This window comes from Elephas maximus, chromosome 9, assembly GCF_024166365.1.
Source record: "Elephas maximus indicus isolate mEleMax1 chromosome 9, mEleMax1 primary haplotype, whole genome shotgun sequence".
Lineage (NCBI taxonomy): Eukaryota > Metazoa > Chordata > Mammalia > Proboscidea > Elephantidae > Elephas > Elephas maximus.
In genome coordinates, this window is record NC_064827.1 from 110,310,416 (window position 1) to 110,333,250 (window position 22,835).

The 22,835-nt window shown below is 40.5% G+C and overlaps 1 protein-coding gene across 5 annotated transcripts in view; it reads left to right on the forward strand.

Annotated features, from left to right (window-relative positions):
* Positions 1 to 22,051, forward strand: part of ZNF484 (zinc finger protein 484) — a 93,547-nt gene extending 71,496 nt beyond the window's left edge. For 4 of the 5 annotated variants that reach the window (XM_049897181.1, XM_049897183.1, XM_049897184.1 and 1 more), the window contains one exon: positions 18,291 to 22,050. In XM_049897181.1, coding sequence (XP_049753138.1) covers positions 18,291 to 20,605 — 2,315 coding nt within the window. In that variant the 3' untranslated portion in view covers positions 20,606 to 22,050. Of the gene's footprint in view, positions 1 to 18,290 lie in introns of all 5 variants that reach the window. The other variant, XM_049897185.1, reaches the window with a different exon arrangement.
* Positions 22,052 to 22,835: the final 784 nt, after the last annotated feature.

The window sequence follows — 22,835 nt, forward strand, 5'->3', positions numbered from 1 at the left end:
AATCACCAGTAATTATCAGTGCATCCTGATTGTGTGTTCAGTCAATTTCAGACTGCAGAAGTTGTTAAAAATCTTTAATTTCTTCATCTTTGGCCTTTGTGGTTGGTGCTTAAATTTGAATAATAATCATATTAACTGGTCTTCTTGTAGGCATATGAATATTATCCCATCACTGACAGCATTGTACTTCAGAATAGATCTTGAAATGTTCTTTTCGGTGATGAATGCAGCACCATTCCTCTTCAAGTTATCATTCCCACATTGTTGACCATATGATTGTCTGATTCGAAATGGCCAATACCAGTCTATTTCAGCTCACTAACCTAGGATATCGATGTTTATGTGTTCCATTTCATTTTTGACGATTTCCAGTTTTCCTAGATTCATACTTTGTGCATTCCAGGTTCTGATTATTAAGGGATGTTTTCAGCTGTTTCTTCTCATTTTGAGTCATGCCATAACAGCAAATGAAGGTCCCATAAGGTTTGACTCCATCCACGTCATTAACGCCAACTCTGCTTTGAGGAGGCAACTCTTCTCTAGTTGTGTTTTGAATGCCTTCCAACCTGAGGGGCTCATCTTCCAGCACTATATCAGATAGTGTTCCACTGGTATTCATAAGGTTTTCACTGGCTAATTCTTTTCAGAAGTAGACTGCCGGGTCCTTCTTCCTGGTCTCTCTTAGTCTGGAAGCTCAGCTGAAACCTGTCTGCCATAGGTGACCCTGCTGGTATTTGAATACCAGTAGCATAGCTTCCAGCATCACAGCAACAAAGAAGCCCCCACAGTATGACAAACTGACAGACACGTAGGGACTCAGTACTGGGGCTCAAATTACTGTTATACTTTGGGATCCCACTGAATTTAAACAAGAAACCCCTTATTGCCTTGAAGGGAGTTTCTGAACATAAAATACAGGACAAACTGATATACATTGTTAGAATAATGCCTTCCCTAAATCCCCCCAGGGTCATAGCCCCTATTGCCCTAAAATATCCTGTAGTGGGAATGGATGCAATGACTCAATGAGTAATAGATTAAAATTAAATTATGTCTGTGTCACTTACAAATTGGCTTCACGATGAAACCCCACGGATGTCCCCCTCTACCCTACCGCCATTTAAAGTATCTAAGATGCCCCATTGTAAATCAAAACAGAGCTTTTAAGGATTCAAAACCATTATATAAGATATATTCAGAGAAGAAATGATTATCCTCATTATAACCTGTAAATATTCTGCTGTTACAGATTTGGCTATTAATGTTCTTTTTTAGTGCCTATTTCAATAGCTACTCAGCCACAGCTTGCTTTCACCTCTGAAGGGACACAATATACCTTTATTCACAGGGTACCTTGGCAGCCTTACCTTCACACACAGTCTTTGCAGGCAAGATCTTGACTGTATCCACCTTTTCCCAGGAGTACTGTTACGACATTACATTGATGACGTCCTTTTTCCAAGGACATCTCTTTGACACACACGTTAATGACATACAAATACTCACTGTGTTAATAAAAATCAACATAAGGCCAGTTCCCAAAATGTGAAGATAACTTGTTTTCCTGCTTCTCCATTATCCTGCTCCTAGTCTCCCACATGGCACTTTGTCTCTCTGACCCTAAACACCCAGAGTTAGGTCAGACCTTATAAGTTAAAAGGACTCTGTCCTTTTAGATCAGCTGCCTACATAGCCTTTCTCTGACCACCAGCTACATTCAGTCCTCTGTGCTGCCTTTTGCTGCTCCTAAAAAAGAAAAGTGTGTTGAATAATTCACTAGAATGACTCACAGTGACTACCTGTACTTACAGTTATTTGTTGTAACCAGAAAGGATACAAATGAAGAGCCACCTCAGGTGCAGTCCAGGTCTCAGCACAAGGCCTCCATTGTCTCCAGGGACATGCCACCCTCCCTGGTGCATGAATGTTCTCACCAATCCAGGAAGCCCAGCTGCTTTTATGTTCAAGGTCGTTCATAACAATGTATATTTATGATTAGGGCCTCATTGCACAGTCATGATTGATCAAATCAATGAATATGCATGATTGATTGCGTTATTCCCCCTTCCCCTCCTGAGGTTAGTTAGCATGCCTGATTTGTAACCGTCACTCATTTGCACACCTTTCCTAGCCGTTTTAGAAAAATGAAGGTACCTAGATTGTTTGAGAAATTTCAAAGGCTGTTTTCATTCACAGGAGACAAAGGTCAAATCTAGTTCTTAGTTACATACTCAAAAAGGAGCTTACAAAAAGGGGATGGGCTAGTGCACTACCCGTAGTACAAGTTCCTGCCACCTTAGTGAAATTCTTGAAAATTATTTGGTAAGCTAAGGGTTGCTCTATCGCTTACACTGTCAAGGAACAACGATTGATGCAGTCAGCACCTACGATATTAAAAACAGGCCGAACATCTAGGCCTTTTAGGGTTCTGGTGCCAGCGTCCTGTAAAAATGGTGTGAGGGCGGTGTCTGACCTCTTCTCTCTTCACAAGGGTGAAGGAAAAATCAAGATCAATAGCCCAAGGCTGATTCCTGTGAGGCGAAGGTCAGACATGTCTCCTCTCTCTGCCATCTTTACCAGTTCTGATACCAGCCATCCTTCCTGTGGCGCTGTATACTTCCCTGCTCTGTTTGTTAATTTGTTGCAGTGGCCACACAGAACTCAGACAATACTCACAATTATTGGGTTTATGGGGGAAGTAACAGGCTACAGTTCAGGTTCAGGAACACTCAGGATACAGTTCTTCCATCAGGACAGCCTCTCTTCAGCTGCGCCCGCAGGCATGCCTTTTTCTGGCCCCTCAGCCTCTGCCCTGCTCCACAAGTTTTACGAAGCTCTCTTTTTTACCTCGGTCAGTTAGTGCCCGGAGGCACCCTACTCCACCACAAAGCCTCCTACCAAAGACACTCAGCTTTCTCACTCTATGGACTGGGAAGCCCACTGCGCCATCTCCTGCTGCCATTTCCCTGCCACTGCTTCGCGCCATCTTCAGTGTTACAGTACTTTCTGTCTCTGTCTTTCTCTCTCTCTCTCAGTCTCCTGGTTCTAGGAGCTTCTCAGCGCAGGGATCCCAGTTCTAAAGGATGCACTATGCTTCTGGCTGTTCTTCCTTGGTGGTGAAGAGATCCTCCTCTTCCCACCTCTGGGATGGTTCGTTTTAAGCCTAGTGGGATGGGAAAACTGACCAGTCCCACTGGCAGGCCACAGTTACCTTATTTGCACAGTCCTACCCAATCACTTTAGTGGTTAAGTGCTACGGCTGCTAACCAAAATGTCAGCAGTTCGAATCCGCCAGGCGCTTCTTGGGAACTCTACAGGGCAGTTCTACTCTGTCCTATAGGGTTGCTATGAGTTGGAATCGACTTGACGGCAGTGGGTTTTTTTTTTTTTTTTTTTGGACCCAATCACTTGGGTGGGAATTACAAGACCATGGTGAGAAAGGCCACACAAATGGGATCTATGGCACCACCCACACTACTCATTCACAAATATTAGATAAGCCCATTTATATTGTTATTTGCAAATCAGTCCACCTTGAATGGGGCCCCATTCAACAAAAGCCTCTAGAATCTGTCTAAATTGCAAGATAACAGGCATTCGTATTAGTTCCCTCAGAGACTCCTTCATTATAGAGGCTTTGTCAACATCCTGTCTTGCTTCCTGAAGTCTCTGGCCCACCTATGGTGGCCATAAGTTACCGGTGGGCTTCTGGTGCAAGAAACTGCCCTCCTCTACCCCATGCTATATGTACTTAGAGTGGCATGTGCTAACCATGTACTGGGATCTCCTGGAAATAGAGGCTGTCACAGACCATGAGCTTTTGCCCCTTTTTACCCAATGTCCATTATACCTTGGATCATGGAAACAACACCCAAGTCTGGTGTGGCCATTGAGGCTTTCTTGATACAGGATGGATCTAAACTGGGCACTCTGGCATATCCTAACCTGCAGGAGGCGGTGGCCTCCCCTGTCTTCAGTCCCTTGCCAGATGCCGTCGTGCTGGAAGAGGTCACCTCTCCCTTAGACCTCGTGACTACCTGTGATACCTCTTGGGATCAACCAAACGGACAGTAATGGGAGTTCATAAACTTTGTAGGCAGCATCACCTCTGTCACACATGATAGAGTTCATTGGAGAGCTGTTGCTTTTTATCCCTTAACTGGGACCTTCCTGCTAAATTTGGGGCCAGGGGTCAGCACGAATGGCCAAACCTGAGGCAGTTATCTTAACACTGGATACTTTGGCCAACAACCAGCTCCATCTGTTCATTTTTACAGATGATTGGGACATTGCCATTAGTCTGGCCATCTGTTCTGATCAATGATAGCAAGTTTCTTGTCCAAGGTTGCCCCCTTTGGGGGAAAAAGAAAAGCTCTGGGAATATCTCGCCTTATAAATACCCGAAACATAGATTCACAGTTATGCCTGTCTCTATATCTACTAAAGTCACAATAGAAGGCCTCACCAAAACACTCGTATTACCTTTGGCGTTCCAGACATCATTGATAGTGACCAAGGAGTGACTCATTTCACTTCTTCGAATATACAGTGGTAGACTTTGAGGCATTCAGTAAAACTTCTGCATCTCTTACCAACCTCAGGCTGCAGGCCTCATAGAGCACCATAATGGCTTATTTAAACAAGTTCAACTTCAATTAAATAAAACATGGCACTTTTCGGTTATCAGTCAAACATCAAGGGTGAACTCTAATAAAGAGTCTGACTCCGTTTTTTGATGTTTGACTCTTGACAGCTTTTAAGACCCACCACTCCCCTTTCCTTGTGTCCCACATCTAGGCAAGCTGATAATAAAACTGGGATGCTCCCATGGTGCCTGCAGGTGGCACAACAGTTAAGTGCTCAGCTTAACTACCTACCAAGTGGCCCCACGGGAGAAAGACGTGGTGATCTGCTTCTGTAAAGATTACAGCCAAGAAAACCCTATGGGGCAGGTCTGCTTTGTCATATGGGGTTGCTGTGGGTCAAAAATCAGCTCAGCAGCACCTAACAACAATAACAAAACCCTGACCACATGTAGGAACTCTCAGCCTGGCCCACCCGTGGACCACCTTACAAATCCCAGGCCAGTCCCCTTTCCCTGCTCTCAAGCCATTTTGGGAGCTGCTTGGGAGCCACCTGCTCTCCCCAGAAAGTCTCGTTATGTGAGTAATAAACCTTTTCATATCCTCTTGGTGTCTGTGGTATCTTTAGTCTCAACATCTGAGACGTATCTTGGGTGGGTATCCATGTGTTTTTATAAGAGGACTACAAAGCGTCTGTTTTCTAGGTGAATGTTCTCTCTGTGAACTGCTTGTATTTATTTTCTGATTTCAAAATTGTGTTTTGCTGTCTTTTTCTTTGTGATTTGTACTTATTATTTTTTCTTTATAAGCTTTTTCTCTTTTTTTTTTTTTCCATAACCAAGGTACCTCTATGAACTGACTTTTGTTCTGTGATCTTCTCTTCATAGACCTCAAAGAGTTTGAATCCATTTGAAGACTTAGCCTTTTTTTTCTATTCTGATCGACATCTCCAGTCCGTTTATTTCTCTTGACACTGTAATTCCATGTTAACTGTATTGATGGAATGTGTTACTTCATCTTCAGTTTAGCAATAATTGGAATTGTCACCCTCCTCATCAGGAATATACCTCACCTTCAGAATTTTGTCAGATTATATTGCGGTCTTTGACTTTTTCTTCTGATCCTTCTTACACAATTCATTCCACTACTTCTTCTAATTTTTGTGTTTTAAAAGATAACATTTAGACACGCTCATCTTCTTACTTTCCAGTGTTATCATCTAAAACCAGTTCTATATTTTCTCATATCTGGATTATTCTAACCCTATTTGGATATGCTATTGCAATTTTTTTTTTTACTAGTTCACTGTAAATGTTAATCATAGACTTCATTACTTAAAACACTGTTTATCTTGTCACAGCTGTGTGGAATGATACTAAAGTTTACAACTTACTATCTAACACATGACAGATTCTTCTCTCAGTGGGTCTGTAGGCTAAAGAAAGAACATGGCACCACCAAACACAAGAAAAGATGCTCAACATCATTATCCATCAGAGAAATGCAAATCAAAACTACAATGGGATACCATTTCACTGTTTTTTAGAATGGCTAAGATAAATAAATAACAAACATTGGCAAGGATGTAGGGATATTGGAACTCTTACCCATTGCTGGTGGAAATGCAAAATGATACAGTCATTGTGGAAAACAGTGTGGCAGTTCCTCAGAAAACTAAAAATAGAGCTACCATATGACCCAGAAATTCTACTCCTACATATATACCCAAAAAACTTGAAAGCAGAGATTCAGAGACTTGTACACCAATGTTCACTGCAGCACTATTCACGATAGCCAAAAGGTGGAAACAACCTAAATGCCCATTAGCAGATGAATGGATAAACAAAATGTGGTACATACATACACACAATGGAATACTACTCAGCCAGTAGGAGAAATGAAGCCTTGATACATGGTACAGTATCGATGGAGCTGGAAGACATGCTGAGTGAAATAAGTCAATCACAAAAGGAAAATATTATATAACCTCACATGCATGAAAAAACCAAAAGCAAACCCGTTGCTGTCAAGTCGATTCCGACTCATAGCAACCCCACAGAACAGAGTAGAACCGCCTGGTGGATTTGAACTGCCAACCTTTAGTTTAGCTGCCATAGCTCTTGACTACTATGCCACCAGGGTTTCCACTTATATGAAAAGAAAAGGCAAATGTATAGAGAACAAAGTTTATTAGTGGTTACCTGGGGTGGGAGGGAGGAGAAAAGGCGAGGAGTTAGCAGTGATGAAAATACCACGTTGACAATGCTAGGGCTGCACAGCCGATTATTATAATTGCTGTCAGTAAGTTGTACACCTGTAAAAGGTTGAATTGGCAAAAGTTGTGTGATACATTTATAACAATGACCAAAAAAAAGAGTAGCTGCAGAGGCTGTTTAGGTACAACCAAAACCTTATGGAATATGGTTTCTGGGTTTGAAGGTTTAGGGTCATGGTTTCTTGGGACATCCCAGTTAACTGGCTACTGACTTGTTTAGTGCCTCTGTTCTACCTCCTAATTCATTGCATGCTGCCTAGGGTCATAAAAGCTTGCACGCAGCCATCCAAGACACAACAATTGGTCTCTATTTGCCTGAAACAACAGAGGAAGAAGGAAAATCAGGAATAGGAGGAAGATACGGAATGTGTGGCTAATTGCCCCCATGAACAACTGTCTCCTTTGCCATGAGACCAGAAGAACTAGATGGTGCCCACCTACTGTTACTGAACATTTTGATCAAAGATGCTATAAGAGAATACTGTTCAGAAGGAGGAAAATACAGAATTTCAAACTCTTACTTACTTCAGACTTCTGGAGCTGTGAAGGTTGAATGAACCCCTGAAACTGCTGCCCTGAGATAATGTTTAAACCTTAAACAAAAAATATCCCCTGAAGTCTTCTTAAAACCAAACAACAGTTTAGCTTAATTAGTAAAAAAAAAAAAAAAGAAAGTCTGCCTTGAACATTATTCTCTTTTAAGACTTATCTATATGGAATCAAATTGGCACCAGCAATTAGAAAGATTGGATAGGAACCTTAGGGGGCAGTGAATTTATGTTAATGGAGAAGGAACAACTCAGAAAAGGAGGTTGAGAATGGTCACACAACTTGAAGAATATAATGTCACTAATTGGTCACTAATTGGAAACTCTATGGGGCAGTTCTACCTGTCCTATAGGGTCGCTATGAGTCAGAATTGACTCGACGGCAATGGTTAGTGGGTAATTGGTAAATGTAGAAACTATTGAACTGGTGTATGTTTTGCTGTGTATATTCTCAGCAACAACAACAAAATAAAAAGTATTGTATTTAAAAAATTATAAGGAAATTAATTAAATAAGAAAAAATATCTTGTAAAAAAAATCATTGCCTTATATTTGCAATTCAAATTTGTCTCTCTTTAGTTTCCATAATCATGTCTATTCCATTTTAATGTTTTCTTTAATGTTCTCCCTTCATAGACCCTTTGATTATTTTATGATCTGTCTATTCAGATAATAGATATACTTTGTGCTCAAGTTTCAGTTGCTCCTTGAATTGGACCTCTTACACCATACCTTTCCCTTTTCTAATTCTCCAACCCATAGAAACTTCTTGAAAATGAAAATAAGTTATGTGACAACTGAGGCTTTACCCCTACTTTTTTTTAAAACTCTGTCTTTGTTAGATAGTGTTGCTGTAACAGAAATGCCCCAAGTATGTGGCTTTAAAGGACAGAAATTAATTTTCTTGCAGTTTAGGACTCTAGAAGTTCAAATACAGAGCATTTACTATAGGGGAAGGCTCTGTGTCAGCTCTGGGGGAATACCCTTGTCTCAGCTTCTGTAGCCCTGGTGCTCTTCCGTTCCTGGGAGATCTTCATGTGGCATCTGTCTCCTCCCCATTTCTGCTTGCTTCTGTGTCTAATTGTTTTTATAACTCAGAAGTTATTAGTTTAGGAAACACCCTGTACTGTTCTGGCTTCATTAGCATAACAAAACCCTATCCCCAAACAGGATTATATCCATAGGTATAGTGATTAAGATTCCAACACTTATTTGGGGGAACACAATTTAATTGATAACAGTCTCTGTAGAAAATATTTAATAAAATTAAATTATTTCATTTAGGTGATAGAGGAGTTTGTTTTGCTCTATGTCAGAGGGATTTTAAAAATTTTCTGCTGAAAGCAATTCCAAGGGCCGAAGATTGTAAATGGAATGTGAAGATAACTGCATGAAATCTTCAGAATCTCAGCCTCTGTGCATTATTCATTTCTGTCACGGTGAAAGTCTCTGCTAGCTTAAATGCCAATATGGTGATTCAGAATATCCGTGCTTTTTAAGTTCATGGAAAAGGGAGTCTCCTGGAGTTGTGATGAGATTTGGTATTAGTTTTTGGAGCATACCCAGTGCCATTGAGTCGATTCCGACTCATAGCGACCCTATATGATCCATGAAGATAATGAATTTTTAATAAAAACAGAGGCTCAAAAAAAAAAAAATGCTTAGTTGGAAAAAGAATATATGTTTTGATTCAATAATAAAATGGACTTTAGTGACTAATGGAAAGATAGGTTGATATACACACTTTATTTTTTGGCCTGAATTATGACTCTGTATTTTATTGAATGAGTAATTGAATCGGTGGTGACAGGGGGAGCAAAGTTTTTACATTGAGCATAAAAAAAATATGTCAAGTTGTCAGGCGTAGAAATGGATTTGTAATCTAAAGAAAGTGAAAAGTTGCAAAAGATTCAAATCCACATTTAGGAATCCAGTAGTATTAGATGTCCTCACAAATAAAGAAAATTATTAATGTGTGTGAATAAAAATGTAATGTAACAGTTAAAGATCATGCTTGGGGACATGTCAGGGCTCTAGAGATAGAATAAAATGGACATGAGGTCAGACTATGTCTATATTCAAGAGCTTTAGTAGGACAAGAAAAAATATATGAAAAAAAATCTATTTTTTACGTAAATATTCACTGAGCGTATACTGTATCTTCCATGCTGTTCCAGAATTTGGAATATTAGTGATTCTCATTCTGAGTCAGAATGGTATATTAAAGTCAAGTTCCTAGAACAAAGACAGCACAAGAGACAGTGACTTAGTGAATATAAACATTGCATCTTCACATGACAGTTCTGAAGTGAGTAGTCCAGGACTACCAGGCAACTCTACTTCTCATGGCGATTCAGAGACAGAGTTTCTAATGAGTCATTGCACAACCATCCCTTAGGGCAAGGGTTGGCAAAACCTTTCTGTAAAAAGCCAGATAGTAAATATTTTGGACTTTGCAGGCCATACGGTCACTGTTGTAACTACTCATTTCTGCTGTTGTAGCCTAAAAGGAGCCATAGACAATACACCAACAAATGCGTGTGGCCGTGTTCCAGTAAGAACTTTATGCACACTAAAATTTAAATTTCACATGTCATGAATGTTTTCTTCAACCACTTAAAAATGTAAAAACCATTCCTAGTTTTCAGATGGAAGCTTGGATATGGCCCAAGGGCACTGCCAGCTACACAGAACTGGGTGCTAAGTCTGGAGTATAGCCAGTGGGAAGAGAAGAGGCTTAGATGAGACACACCCACTTCCTTAAGACATTGGCAGGATAGTCACGAATATAATTTTTGTTCCCATTTCATTGGTGATAACTTCAATACCTAATGGCAAATGAGGCTGGAAAACATAGTGTTGTGAGACAACTGTATGCATGGTAAATGAATAATTTCTTTTATAAGGATAAGCACAACGCTGGTTCCTATGGAAAAAAAAAGTTCCTATGAGGCGGAGGTTAAAGATGGCCCAAATGTCTAGCTTTTCCAGACTGCTATACCACTCCATTTTCTCCAACACTGACTTCTCCCTCTCCCCTCAGTGCTCTCCCTCCCATCTTTGGGTTCCCTAATTCACTGCAGTGTCTCACAGAACTCACAAACCATATAAAGGAAGTGGCTCACGCGGTTGTGGAAGCTAGCACGTCCCAAATTCTTGAGTCAGGCATAGGCTTCTCCCTGGCCCTCTGTCTCTGCTCACAGGGACTCAGCTTTCTCACTCAGTCAACCGGGAAGTCCACTGTGCCACATCCAGTGGGTCTCTCCTGCTGGTCTCTCCTTCCTTGGTGGTGGGCTCTTCTCTTTCCTGCCTCTGAGGTGGCTCGTTTCAAGCCCAGTGGGATGGTAAAACTGACCAATCCGTTTAAAAACCAAACCCAGTGCTGTCGAGTCGATTCCGACTCTTAGCAACCCTATAGGACAGAGTAGAACTGCCCCATAGAGTTTCCAAGGAGCACCTGGCGGATTTGAGCTGCCGACCCTTTAGTTGGCAGCCGTAGCACTTAGCCACTACGCCACCAGGGTTTCCCCAATCCCTTTGTTGTTAGGTGCCCTCGAGTCGGATCCGACTCATAGCGACCCTCTGCACCACAGAACGAAACACTGCCCAGTCCTGCGCCATCCTTACAATCGTTGTTATGCTTGAGCTCGTTGTTGCAGCCACTGTGTCAGTCCACCTCGTTGAGGGTCTTCCTCTTTTCCACTGACCCTGTACTCTGCCAAGCATGATGTCCTTCTCCAGGAACTGATCCCTCCTGACAACATGTCCAAAGTATGTAAGATGCAGACTCGCCATCCTTGCCTCTTTGGAGCATTCTGGCCACACTTCTTCCAAGACAGATTTGTTCGTTCTTTTGGCAGTCCACGGTATATTCAATATTCTTCGCCAACACCACAATTCAAAGGCGTCAACTCTTCTTCAGTATTCCTTATTCATTATTCATTGTCCAGCTTTCACATGCATATGATGCAATTGAAAATACAATGGCTTGGGTCAGGCACACCTTAGTCTTCAGGGTGACATCTTTGCTCTTCAATACTTTGAAGAGGTCCTTTGCAGCAGATTTGCCCAATGCGATGCGTCTTTTGATTTCCTGACTGCTGCTTCCATGGCTGTTGATTGTGGATCCAAGTAAAATGAAATCCTTGACAACTTCAATCGTTTCTCCGTTTATCATGATGTTGCTCAATGGTCCAGTTGTGAGGATTTTTGTTTTCTTTATGTTGAGGTGTAATCCACACTGAAGGCTGTGGTCTTTGATCTTCATTAGTAAGTGCTCCAAGTCCTCTTCACTTTCAGCAAACAAGGTTGTGTCATCTGCATAACGCAGGTTGTTAATGAGTCTTCCTCCAGCCCTGATGCCCCTTTCTTCTTCATATAGTCCAGCTTCTCGGATTATTTATTCAGCATACACATTAAATAGGTACGGTGAAAGAATACAGCCCTGACGCACACCTTTCCTGACTTTAAACCAATCAGTATCCCCTTGTTCTGTCCGAACAACTGCCTCTTGATCTATGTAAAGGTTCCTCATGCGCACAATTAAATGTTCCAGAATTCCCATTGTTTGCAGTGTTATCCATAGTTTGTTATGATCCACACAGTTGAGTGCCTTTGCATAGTCAATAAAACACAAGTAAACATCCTTCTGGTATTCTCTGCTTTCAGCCAGGATCCATCTGACATCAGCAATGATATCCCTGGTTCCACGTCCTCTTCTGAAACCAGCCTGAATTTCTGGCAGTTCCCTGTCAATATACTGCTGCAGCTGTTTTTGAATGATCTTCAGCAAAATTTTGCTTGCGTGTGATATTAATGATATTGTTCTATAATTTCCACATTCGGTTGGATCACCTTTCTTGGGAATAGGCATAAATATGGATCTCTTCCAATCAGTTGGCCAGGAAGCTGTCTTCCATATTTCTTGGCATAGACGAGTGAGCACCTCCAGCGTTGCATCTGTTTGTTGAAACATCTCAATTGGTATTCCATCAATTCCTGGAGCCTTGTTTTTTGCCAATGCCTTCAGAGCAGCTTGGACTTCTTCCTTCAGTACCATCTATTCCTGATCATATGCCACCTCTTGAAATGGCTGAGCATCAACTAATTCTTTTTGGTATAATGACTCTGTGTATTCCTTCCATCTTCATTTGATGCTTCCTGCATCATTTAATATTTTCCCCATGGAATCCTTCACTATTGCAACTCGAGGCTTGAATTTTTTCTTCAGTTCTTTCAGCTTGAGAAACGCCGAGTGTGTTCTTCCCTTCTGGTTTTCCATCTCCAGCTCTTTGCACGTGTCATTATAATACTTTACTTTGTCTTCTCGAGAGGCCCTTTGAAATCTTCTGTTCAGTTCTTTTACTTCATCAATTCTTCCTTTTGCTTTAGCTGCTCGATGCTCAAGAGCAAGTTTCAGAGTCTCCTCTGACGTCCATCTTGGTCTTTTCTTTCTTTCCTGTCTTTTCAGTGACCTCTTGCTTTCTTCATGGATGATGTCCTTGATGTCATTCCACAACTCGTCTGGTCTTCAGTCACTAGTGTTCAGTGTGTCAAATCTGTTCTTCAGATGGTCTCTAAATTCAGGCGGGATATACTCAAGGTCATATTTTGGCTCTTGTGGACTTGCTCTGATTTTTGTCAGTTTTAGCTTGAACTTGCATATGAGCAGTTGATGGTCTGTTCCACAATAGGCCCCTGGCCTTGTTCTGACTGATGATATTGAGCTTTTCCATCGTCTCTTTCCACAGATGTAGTCAGTTTGATTTCTGTGTGTTCCATCTGGCGAGGTCCATGTGTATAGTCGCCGTTTATGTTGGTGAAAGAAGGTATTTGCAATGATGAAGTCATTGGACTTGCAAAATTCTATCATTTGATCTCTGGCGTTGTTCATATCACCAAGGCCATATTTTCCAACTACTGATCCTTCTTCTTTGTTTCCACCTTACGCATTCCAATCGCCAGTAATTATCAATGCATCTTGATTGCATGTTCAATCAATTTCAGACTGTAGCAGCTGATAAAAATCTTCTATTTCTTTATCTTTGGCCCTAGTGGTTGGTGCGTAAACTTGAATAATAGTCGTATTAACTGGTCTTCCTTGTAGGCGTATGGATATTATCCTATCACTGAGAGCATTGTACTTCAGGATAGATCTTGAAACGTTCTTTTTGACGATGAATGCAACACCATTCCTCTTCGAGTTGTCATTCCTAGCATAGTATATGATTGTCCGATTCAAAATGGCCAATACCAGTCCATTTCAGCTCACTAATGCCTAGGATATCAATGTTTATGCGTTCCATTTCATTTTTGACGATTTCCAATGGAAATCGTCCCAATCCCTTTAGTGGGCCACAATCACTGTATCACAGTCCCGCCCAGTCACTGGGTTGGGAGTTACAAGACCATGGCTGGAAAGGCCACACAAAAAGCAATCCATTACACCACACATGGTTACAAACTTCATGCTTTGAAGGAAGGGGACAGAATTTGATGGACAGCTATATTCGTTTCCTAGGGCTAACATAACAAATTACCACAAACCAGGTGGCTTAAAATAACAGATATTTATTCTCTTACAGTTCTGTAGGCTCTAAATCCAAAATCAAGGTGTTAGCAGTGTTGGTTCCTACTGGAGACCCTGAGAGGAGAATCCGTTCCATGCCTTGTCTTAGCTTCTGTTGTTGCCAGCAATCATTGGTGTTCCTTAGCTTATAGACACGTCACTCCAATATCTGCTCTGTCATCACATGGCATTCTCCTCTGTGTGTCTGTGTGTCTCTTCTTCTCTTCTTATAAAGATACTCGTCATATTGGATTGGAGCCCACCCTCCTCCAGTATGTAGTAGGTATGACCACACCTTAATTAATTATATCTCGAAGACCCTATTTCCAAATAACGTCACATTCTGACATTCCAGGAAGCCCATGAATTTTAGGGGGTGCTAGGATAAGCCAAGAGCCCTCGTAGCATAGTGGTTAGGAACTTGGTTGCTAACCAAAAGGTTGGCAGTTCAAATCTACCAGCTTCTCCTTGGAAAACCTATGGGGCAGTTCTACTCTGTCCTACAGGGTTGCTATGAATTGGAATTGACTCAGTGGCAATGGGTTTTTTTTTTTGGTTAGGATAAGTCATATTTAACATCTCTAACACCAAATGTGTAAAGATCAGTTTAATTCAATTCTGTTCCCCTTCTGTTCAGGCAGCACTTCTTCCTCTGACCCTTACTACCCTGAGCTAGGTCAGAGCTCACAAATTAAAGGGAACAATTCTCCAGACTGCTATGTCTGCCCAAAATTTCAGATGCCAGATTCTGGGATAGGAATCCCTACAGCACTCCCACTTCTATCTGACCTGCTGGCTCCCACTGGTGCCCTGGTAGCACAATGGTTAAGAGCTCTGGCTGCTAACCAAAAGGTTGGCAGTTCAAATCCACCAGCTGCTCCTCGGAAACTCTATGGGGCAGTTCTCTCTGTCCTATAGGGTCACTATGAGTTGGAATTGATTTGATGGCAACAGGTTTGGTTTTTGGTTTGTTTTTTTGGTTCCCACTACTCCCTTGGGTTCAGTAATTTGCTAGAATGACTCACAGAAATCATGGAAAGTGCTATACTTATGGTTGCAGTTTTATTATAGCAAAAAAATACAAATGAAGAGATGCGTAGGGTGAGGTTTGGCACAGTTGCCAAAGTGGAGATTCCATGTCCCAAAAAGGGTAAGCTACCCTCCCATGTTGTGTTAGTCATCTAATGCTGCCATAACAGAAATACCACAAGTGGATGGCTTTAACAAAGAGAAATTTACTTTCTCACAGTCTAATAGGTTACAAGTCCAAATTCAGGGCATCGGCTCCAGGGGAAGGCTTTCTCTCTCTGTTGGCTCTGGAGGAAGGTCTTTGTCCTTAGTCTTCCCCTGGTTGAGGAGCTTCTCAGGTGCAGGGACCCCATGTCCAATGGACGTGCTCTGCTCCTGGTCCTGCTTTCTTGGTGGTATGAGGTCCCCAACTCTCTGCTTGCTTCCCTTTCCTTTATATCTCTTGAGAGATAAAAGGTAGTGCTGGCCACACCCCAGGGAAACTCCCTTTACTTTGGATCAGGGATATGACCTCGGTAAGGGTGATGTTACAATCCCAGGCTAATCCTTTTAAACATAAAAGTACAATCACAAAATGGAGAACAACCACAGAACGCTGGAAATACTGACTTAACCAAATTGATACACACATTTTTGGGGGGACATAATTTAACCCATGACACACATGCATCGATGTCTTTCACAAGTTGGAAACCCATGGAGCTTCCATGTCCAGAGCCCTTATTGGGACTTCATTATGTAGCCATGATTGATTTATTCCCCCCTCCACTGAGGTCAGCTGATATCGTGAGGTGGGTCTTTCTGGTCTGGCCAGCCCCCACCCAAGAGTCACTTCATTAGCATAACCTGTTAGGTTAGGTGTGGTCTGGCACACTCATCAGAGGCACTTCAATTACTGGGGAAATTTAAAGGCTTCAGAGGTTATGTCTTAGGAGCCATGAACAAAGACCAAATTCTTTGGGTAAAGTTAAATTCTTTTACTCAAGCGGGGACACTGTTCAACCCAGTATAACAGCTTCAGTCTTTGCCTCAGATGGGTGGCCCTTTCTCTTGTTATAGGCTTCCTATTAGATGTATGTATTTCTGCACCCAAAACCAGAGGTGAAGAACGGAATCATAGGCATTCATTTACTGTTTGGCTAAGTTAGGAAGGTTGAGGCTACAATAGTTTTGGGGCACAGTGGTTAATGGGGAAAAGCAGGGAGGTTAGTGAGCCTTTAAAGATGAAAGATAATAATAAGGATCTAGACTCAGAAACATTTCTTTTAAGCCACAGCGTTTGTCACTTTATTCTTTTCACTGTAGTTCTACTACATAAGGGAATGGATTTGCTTGTGTTTGAACCTCTTCTTTCCCAACTATTAAACATTTGATTTGGGCAATGTCATGGATTGAATTGTGTCCCCCAAAAATATGTGTATCAATTTGGCTAAGCTATGATACCCAGTATTGTGTGATTGTCCACCATTTTGTCATCTAATGTGATTTTCCTATGTGTTGTACATCCTACCTCTATGAAGTTAATAAAGTGGGCTAGGCGGCAGTTATGTTAATGAAACAGGACTCAATCTAGAAGATTGTATTGTGTCTTGAGCCAATGTCTTTTGAGATATAAAAGAGAGACACAAACAGAGAGACAGGGGGACCTCATCCCACCAAGAAAGCAATGCCGGGAGCAGACGACATCCTTTGGACCCAGGGTTCCTGTGCGAAGAAGCTCCTAGTCCAGGAGAAGATTGATGACAGGGACCTTCCTCCACAGCCAACAGAGAAACCCTTCCCCTGGAGCCGATGCCCTGAATTTGGACTTTTAGACTACTAGACTGTGAGAGAATAAACTTCTGTTTGTGAAAGCCATCCACTTTTGGTATTTCTGTCATAGCAGCACTAGATGACTAAGACAGGCAAATGGCTTAACTCTTTTGTGGCTCAGTTTTCTCATCTGTAAAATAGGGAAAACAGTAATACCAACAGAAAAGTGTGATAATGTTCATTGAGTTAATGTAGAACTTAAAACAATTCCTGGCACATCTAAATGCTATTACTTATCATATGTTGTTGTTAGGTGCCATCAAGTTGGTTCTGACTCATAGGAACCCTGTGTACAACAGAACAAAACACTGCCAGGTCCTGCTGTATCCCCACAATCATTGCTTTGTTGGAGCCCATTGTTGCAGCCACAGTGTCAATCCATCTCTTTGACGGTCTTCCTCATTTTTGCTTACCCTCTGCTTTACCAAGCATGATGTCCATCTCCAGGGACTGATCCCTCCTGATAACATGTCCAAAGTACATGAGATGAAGTCTTGCCATCCTCACTAAGGAGCATTACAGCTGTACTTCTTCCAAGACAGATTTGATTTGTCCCTTCTTCTGGCAGTCCGTGGTGTAGTCAATATTCTTTGACAACACCATAATTCAAAGGCATCAATTCTTTGACCTTCCTTATTCATTGTCCATCTTTCCCATGCATATGAGGCAATTGAAAACACTATGACTTGGGGCAGGCACACCTTAGTCCTCAAAGTGACATCTTTGCTTTTTAACACTTTAAAGAGGTCTTTTGTAGCAGATTTGCCCAATGGAGTACATCGTTTGATTTCTTGACTGCTGATTCCACATAACTTTGATTGTGGATCCATATAAAATGAATTCCTTGGCAACTTCAACTTGTTGACTGGTGGCTTGCATGTTGCTGTGATGTTAGAAGCTATGCCACCAGTATTTCAAATACCGGCAGGGTCACACATGGTGGACAGGTTTCAGGGGAGCTTCCAGACTCAGACAGGCTAGGAAGATGGACCTGGCAATTTACTTCTAAAAAAATTGGTCAGTGAAAACTTTATGAATAACACTTAAACAGAGAAAATATTGAAGTTGTCAAGGATTTATCTTACAGTAAATATAATGCAAGTTTTTTTTGTATATATTATTATATAGTATATAAAAAGAAAATACCCCCCAAAAAACCAAACCCACTGCCGTTGAGTCGATTCTGACTCATAGCGACCCTATAGGACAGAGTAGAACTGTCCCATAGAGTTTCCAAGGAGTGCCTGGCGGATTCGAACTGCTGACCTCTTGGTTAGCAGCTGTAGCACTTAACCACTATTCCACCAGGGTTTGCGTAGCATATATATCATATGTAAATACCCAATTTTATTTGTATGTATTTATTATATTTATGTATAGCCTCTCCCATTTCTCCGTGTTCACCCTGAATCAACTGCCTTATTCCTTCTGTTAGCTGTTCTTTGTGTCAATTTTATTTTTTCTTTCTTTTTTAGTTGGGGATATTGGATTTGAAACATCACAACAGGGAATTTCTGAAGAAGCCTTGTTCCATTCTATGGGAGTTAATCTATTCAGAAGAGATGACTCACTGTATTCCATTTTAGAAGCATTGTGGCAAGGTGATGAATGGGCAGAGAGATATGAGGAAAACCAAAACAAACTTTCAAGTCACGTTGCCTTCATCAACAAGAAAACACTGGCTAATGAGAGAGGCTGTGACTATAAGGACATAGAAAAAATAGTTCCTATAAACACAGACCTTGTTCCTTCAAGAAAAAGGATCCATAACTGTTACTCATTTGGAAAGAATTTGAAGCATGTTGCAAACTTACATAATTATAATGGAAACAGCACAACAGAAAATCTTGATAAGATTATTGGATATGGTAATGATTTTACTCATGTAAATTCTCACACAGAAATGAACGCTTATGAATGTAATCAATGCAAGAAAGTCCTGAGTGATAAGCAAGCTCTCATTCAACATCAGAAACTTCATGCTGAGGAGAACCTCTATTTATTTTCAGACTACATAAAGGTTTTCACTCAGAAGTCACATGCTTTTGCACATCAAAGTATTTATACTGAAGAAGAACACCATGAATGCAGCAAATGTGAGATAATATTCGCTCAGAAGCCCCAAATTGGTATAGCTCAGATGGTTTATACAGGAGAGAAACCCTACACATGCACTGAATATGGGAAGGAATTTTCCCTTAAGTCAAACCATCAGAAAACTCATGCTGAGGAGAATCACTATAAATGTAATCAATCTGGGAAAGCCTTTATCCAAAAGTCAGATCTGTTCAGATTTCGGAGTTTTAGTACTGGAGAAAAACCCTATAAATACAGTGAGTGTGGAAAAAACTCTCAGAATTCAGACCTCAATAAACATAAAAAAATTTATACAGGAGAGAAACACTTTGAATGTACTGAATGTAGAAAAGCCTTTACAAGGAAATCAACGCTAAGTATGCATCAGAAAATTCATACAGGAGAAAAACCCTATGTATGTCCTGAATGTGGGAAGGCCTTTATCCGAAAGTCACATTTTATTACACATGAGAGAATTCATACTGGAGAGAAACCTTATGAATGCAGTGACTGTGGGAAATCCTTTACTAAGAAATCACAACTCCATGTGCATCAGCGAATTCACACAGGAGAGAATCCCTTTATATGTTCAGAGTGTGGGAAGATCTTCACCCACAAAACAAATCTCATTATACACCAGAAAATTCATACTGGGGAGAGACCCTATATATGTACTGAATGTGGGAAGGCCTTTACTGACAGGTCAAATCTCATTAAACACCAAAAAATTCATACTGGAGAGAAACCGTATAAATGCAGTGACTGTGGAAAATCATTCACCTGGAAGTCTCGGCTCAGGATACATCAGAAATGTCACACTGGAGAGAGACACTATGAGTGCAGTGAATGTGGAAAAGCATTCATCCAGAAATCAACACTAAGTATGCATCAGAAAATTCATAGAGGAGAAAAACCCTATGCTTGTACAGAATGTGGGAAGGCCTTCTTCCACAAGTCACATTTTATTACACATGAGAGAATTCATACTGGAGAGAAACCTTACAAATGCAGTGGTTGTGGGAAATCCTTTACTAAGAAATCACAACTCCATGTGCATCAACAAATTCACACTGGTGAGAAACCCTATATATGTGCTCAATGTGGAAAGGCTTTCACTGACAGATCAAATCTCTTTACACACCAGAAAATTCACACTGGAGAGAAACCCTATAAATGCAGTGACTGTGGAAAAGCCTTCACTCGGAAGTCAGGCCTCCATATACATCAACAATCTCATACTGGAGAAAGACATTATGAGTGCAGTGAATGTGGGAAAGCCTTTGCAAGAAAATCAACACTAATTATGCATCAGAGAATTCATACAGGAGAGAAACCCTATATTTGTACTGAATGTGGGAAGTCCTTCATCCAGAAGTCACACTTAAATAGACATAGGAGAATTCATACTGGAGAGAAACCCTATGAATGCAGTGACTGTGGGAAGTCCTTCATTAAGAAATCACAGCTCCATGAGCATCATCGAATTCACACAGGAGAGAAACCATATATATGTGCTGAATGTGGAAAGGCCTTCACCATCAGATCAAATCTTATTAAACACCAGAAAATTCATGCTAAACAGAAGCCCTATAAATGCAGTGACTTTGGGAAAGCTTTAAACTGGAAGCGACAACTCAGTATTCCTCAGAAATCTGATTCTGAGGAAGTAGAGTGTCCAGTGCCACAATCATGGTGTGGAGATACAAAGATGTGAGAGACTACAACTTGACTGAGAAACAGAAGGTAATCGAGGTGAACTCTCCTCTAGTTAGAAGTATGGATATGTGGATTCCTTAGCTGATGCTCAGTTCCACATACGGGGAGACACTTTGGAGAAAGTGTTTAAGTATTGTGTAATGGCCATACTTAGTTATTTGAAAGATACTGGCATTGTCAAGCCCCTGTGGATAACAGAAGTAAATATGCAGGTAGATGACTTGCACTGTTTCTTTTTCCACTTTTTGAATAAGGAGCTTTATAAATTCAGAGTTTTTGAGTTTTTCGTGCTCTGGGTAGCAAAACTATTCAACATTGACCAAAAACTTTCATAATGAGTAGAGTGGTGAGAAAATTTTTCATTGTCTAAACACTCTAAGAACACTGAAGTCAAGGCAAAGTGTAGGCAGTTCAGGTCTCTAATGAAAGAAGCTGGAAATTTTTGTGAAAATTTAAAATTGGCACTAAAGACAGAACTCTACTAAAGAACTGCTTTTATCCTCTCCTCCTTTGGAAAGTCACCATTATTTATTATTTATGTGTGGAAACTTGGAAAACAAAAATTTAAACTTAAAATTTGACTTTGAGATTGGCAGATTAGAACCGCAGGCTTACTTGAATATTACCTTCTTTAGGTAACCAACATGTTCCCTCATTTACTAATTCCCAGCTGTGGCAGTAGGTGCCTCACACTCAACAGGTATACAAGAAAAGAGCTCCCAGCCTGTGACCAAAAATTCCTCAATGATGTAAATAACACCCCTATAGACTACTTATCACCATAGAACTGGCCCTAAGACCGTGGAATTGGGCCTCAGGAAGCCCCGGTCTAGATAACAGTACTTTGGATCCTTAACCTGATCCACAGAAACCTGCACTTGCCTAGGATTCCTTTTTGAAAGAGACTAATTAAGAAAATGGATTTCAAAACCTGTAATTATTTTCCTCTCAATCTTGTTAATATTAGCGACCCTACAGCGACTCTACATACACATTGCATACTAAATTACTATGAAACACAATTGTATTGTGTTTCTTAATTGTTTCTTTTCTTAGAGGATAAAATATAGTTGAACTTCTGGAAGAGTACGCCTCCTTTCCCTTCCCAATCTCTACAAGTTAATCTTTAAAATTGTTTCTCCAATCCTCTCTGTTCTTATGGAAGCCTTGGTTACGTAGTGGTTAAGAGCTTGGCTGCGAACCAAAAGGTCAGCAGATTGAATCCACCAGCCGCACCTTGGAAACCCTATAGGGTAGCTCTACTCAGTCCTATAGGGTTGCTATGAGTCGGAATCGACTTGACAGCAATGGGTTTGGTTTTGATTTTTATGTTCTTACTGACTTTCCTATCAACTTTTATTCTATCAGATACTGAAAGAAGTGTGTTATAATCTTCCAGAATAATTATTAATTTTTCTCTGTCTAGCTCTACCAATTTTTGCTTTTATATTTTGAGTCTTTGTTTTTACATATACTCAGATTTAGAATATCACCTATCTTGCATTTAAGTTGTGCATTTTTAAAGCAGAATATGGTTGAGCTTTGGTTTTTATGTAGCATGACAACCTTTGTATTGTAATTGCAGAATTTAGTACATTTACACTAAAAAAAAAAAAATTTTATGTAATTATTGATATATTTGGTTTTATTTGTAGAGTTTGTTCTTTTTTGTTTTGTTTTCTCCCTGTCTTTTTTTTTTTATTGTGTTTTATTATCCCATTTATCATAACATTGCTAGTTATACATTATTCTACTTACTTTTTTAGTGGTTATCCTAGAGATTACAGTATGCATACTTCACTTATAAATTAGTACTTGCACCACTTCCTGGACAAGGACTTACAACATTAACTCCGTTTATTCTCTTCCTGACTTATATGGTATTGATGTCTTTCATATCAATTCTCTATATAGTTGAAACAGCTGATCATTATGGTTTTAGAGTCAATATTTATACTAACCCACATACTTACCCTTTTCATTGCTTTTTATTCCTTCCTGTCGTTTAACTCTTTCATATGTACTGGTATATAAAAGTACCATTCATATTTTCTGCCTCTGGGGTTTACAGATATACTTTTGTAACATTTTTAATACATGCTGATGTTGGGGCAGGGACTTCTGTAACTGTGTAAACCAGAAGGATATTCACTGGTGCCATGTTGTGCTGAGAGGTTATTGCAGGAAGTGCTGTAGGTGGGAGGAGTGACTGTGAATGACTTTTGTCT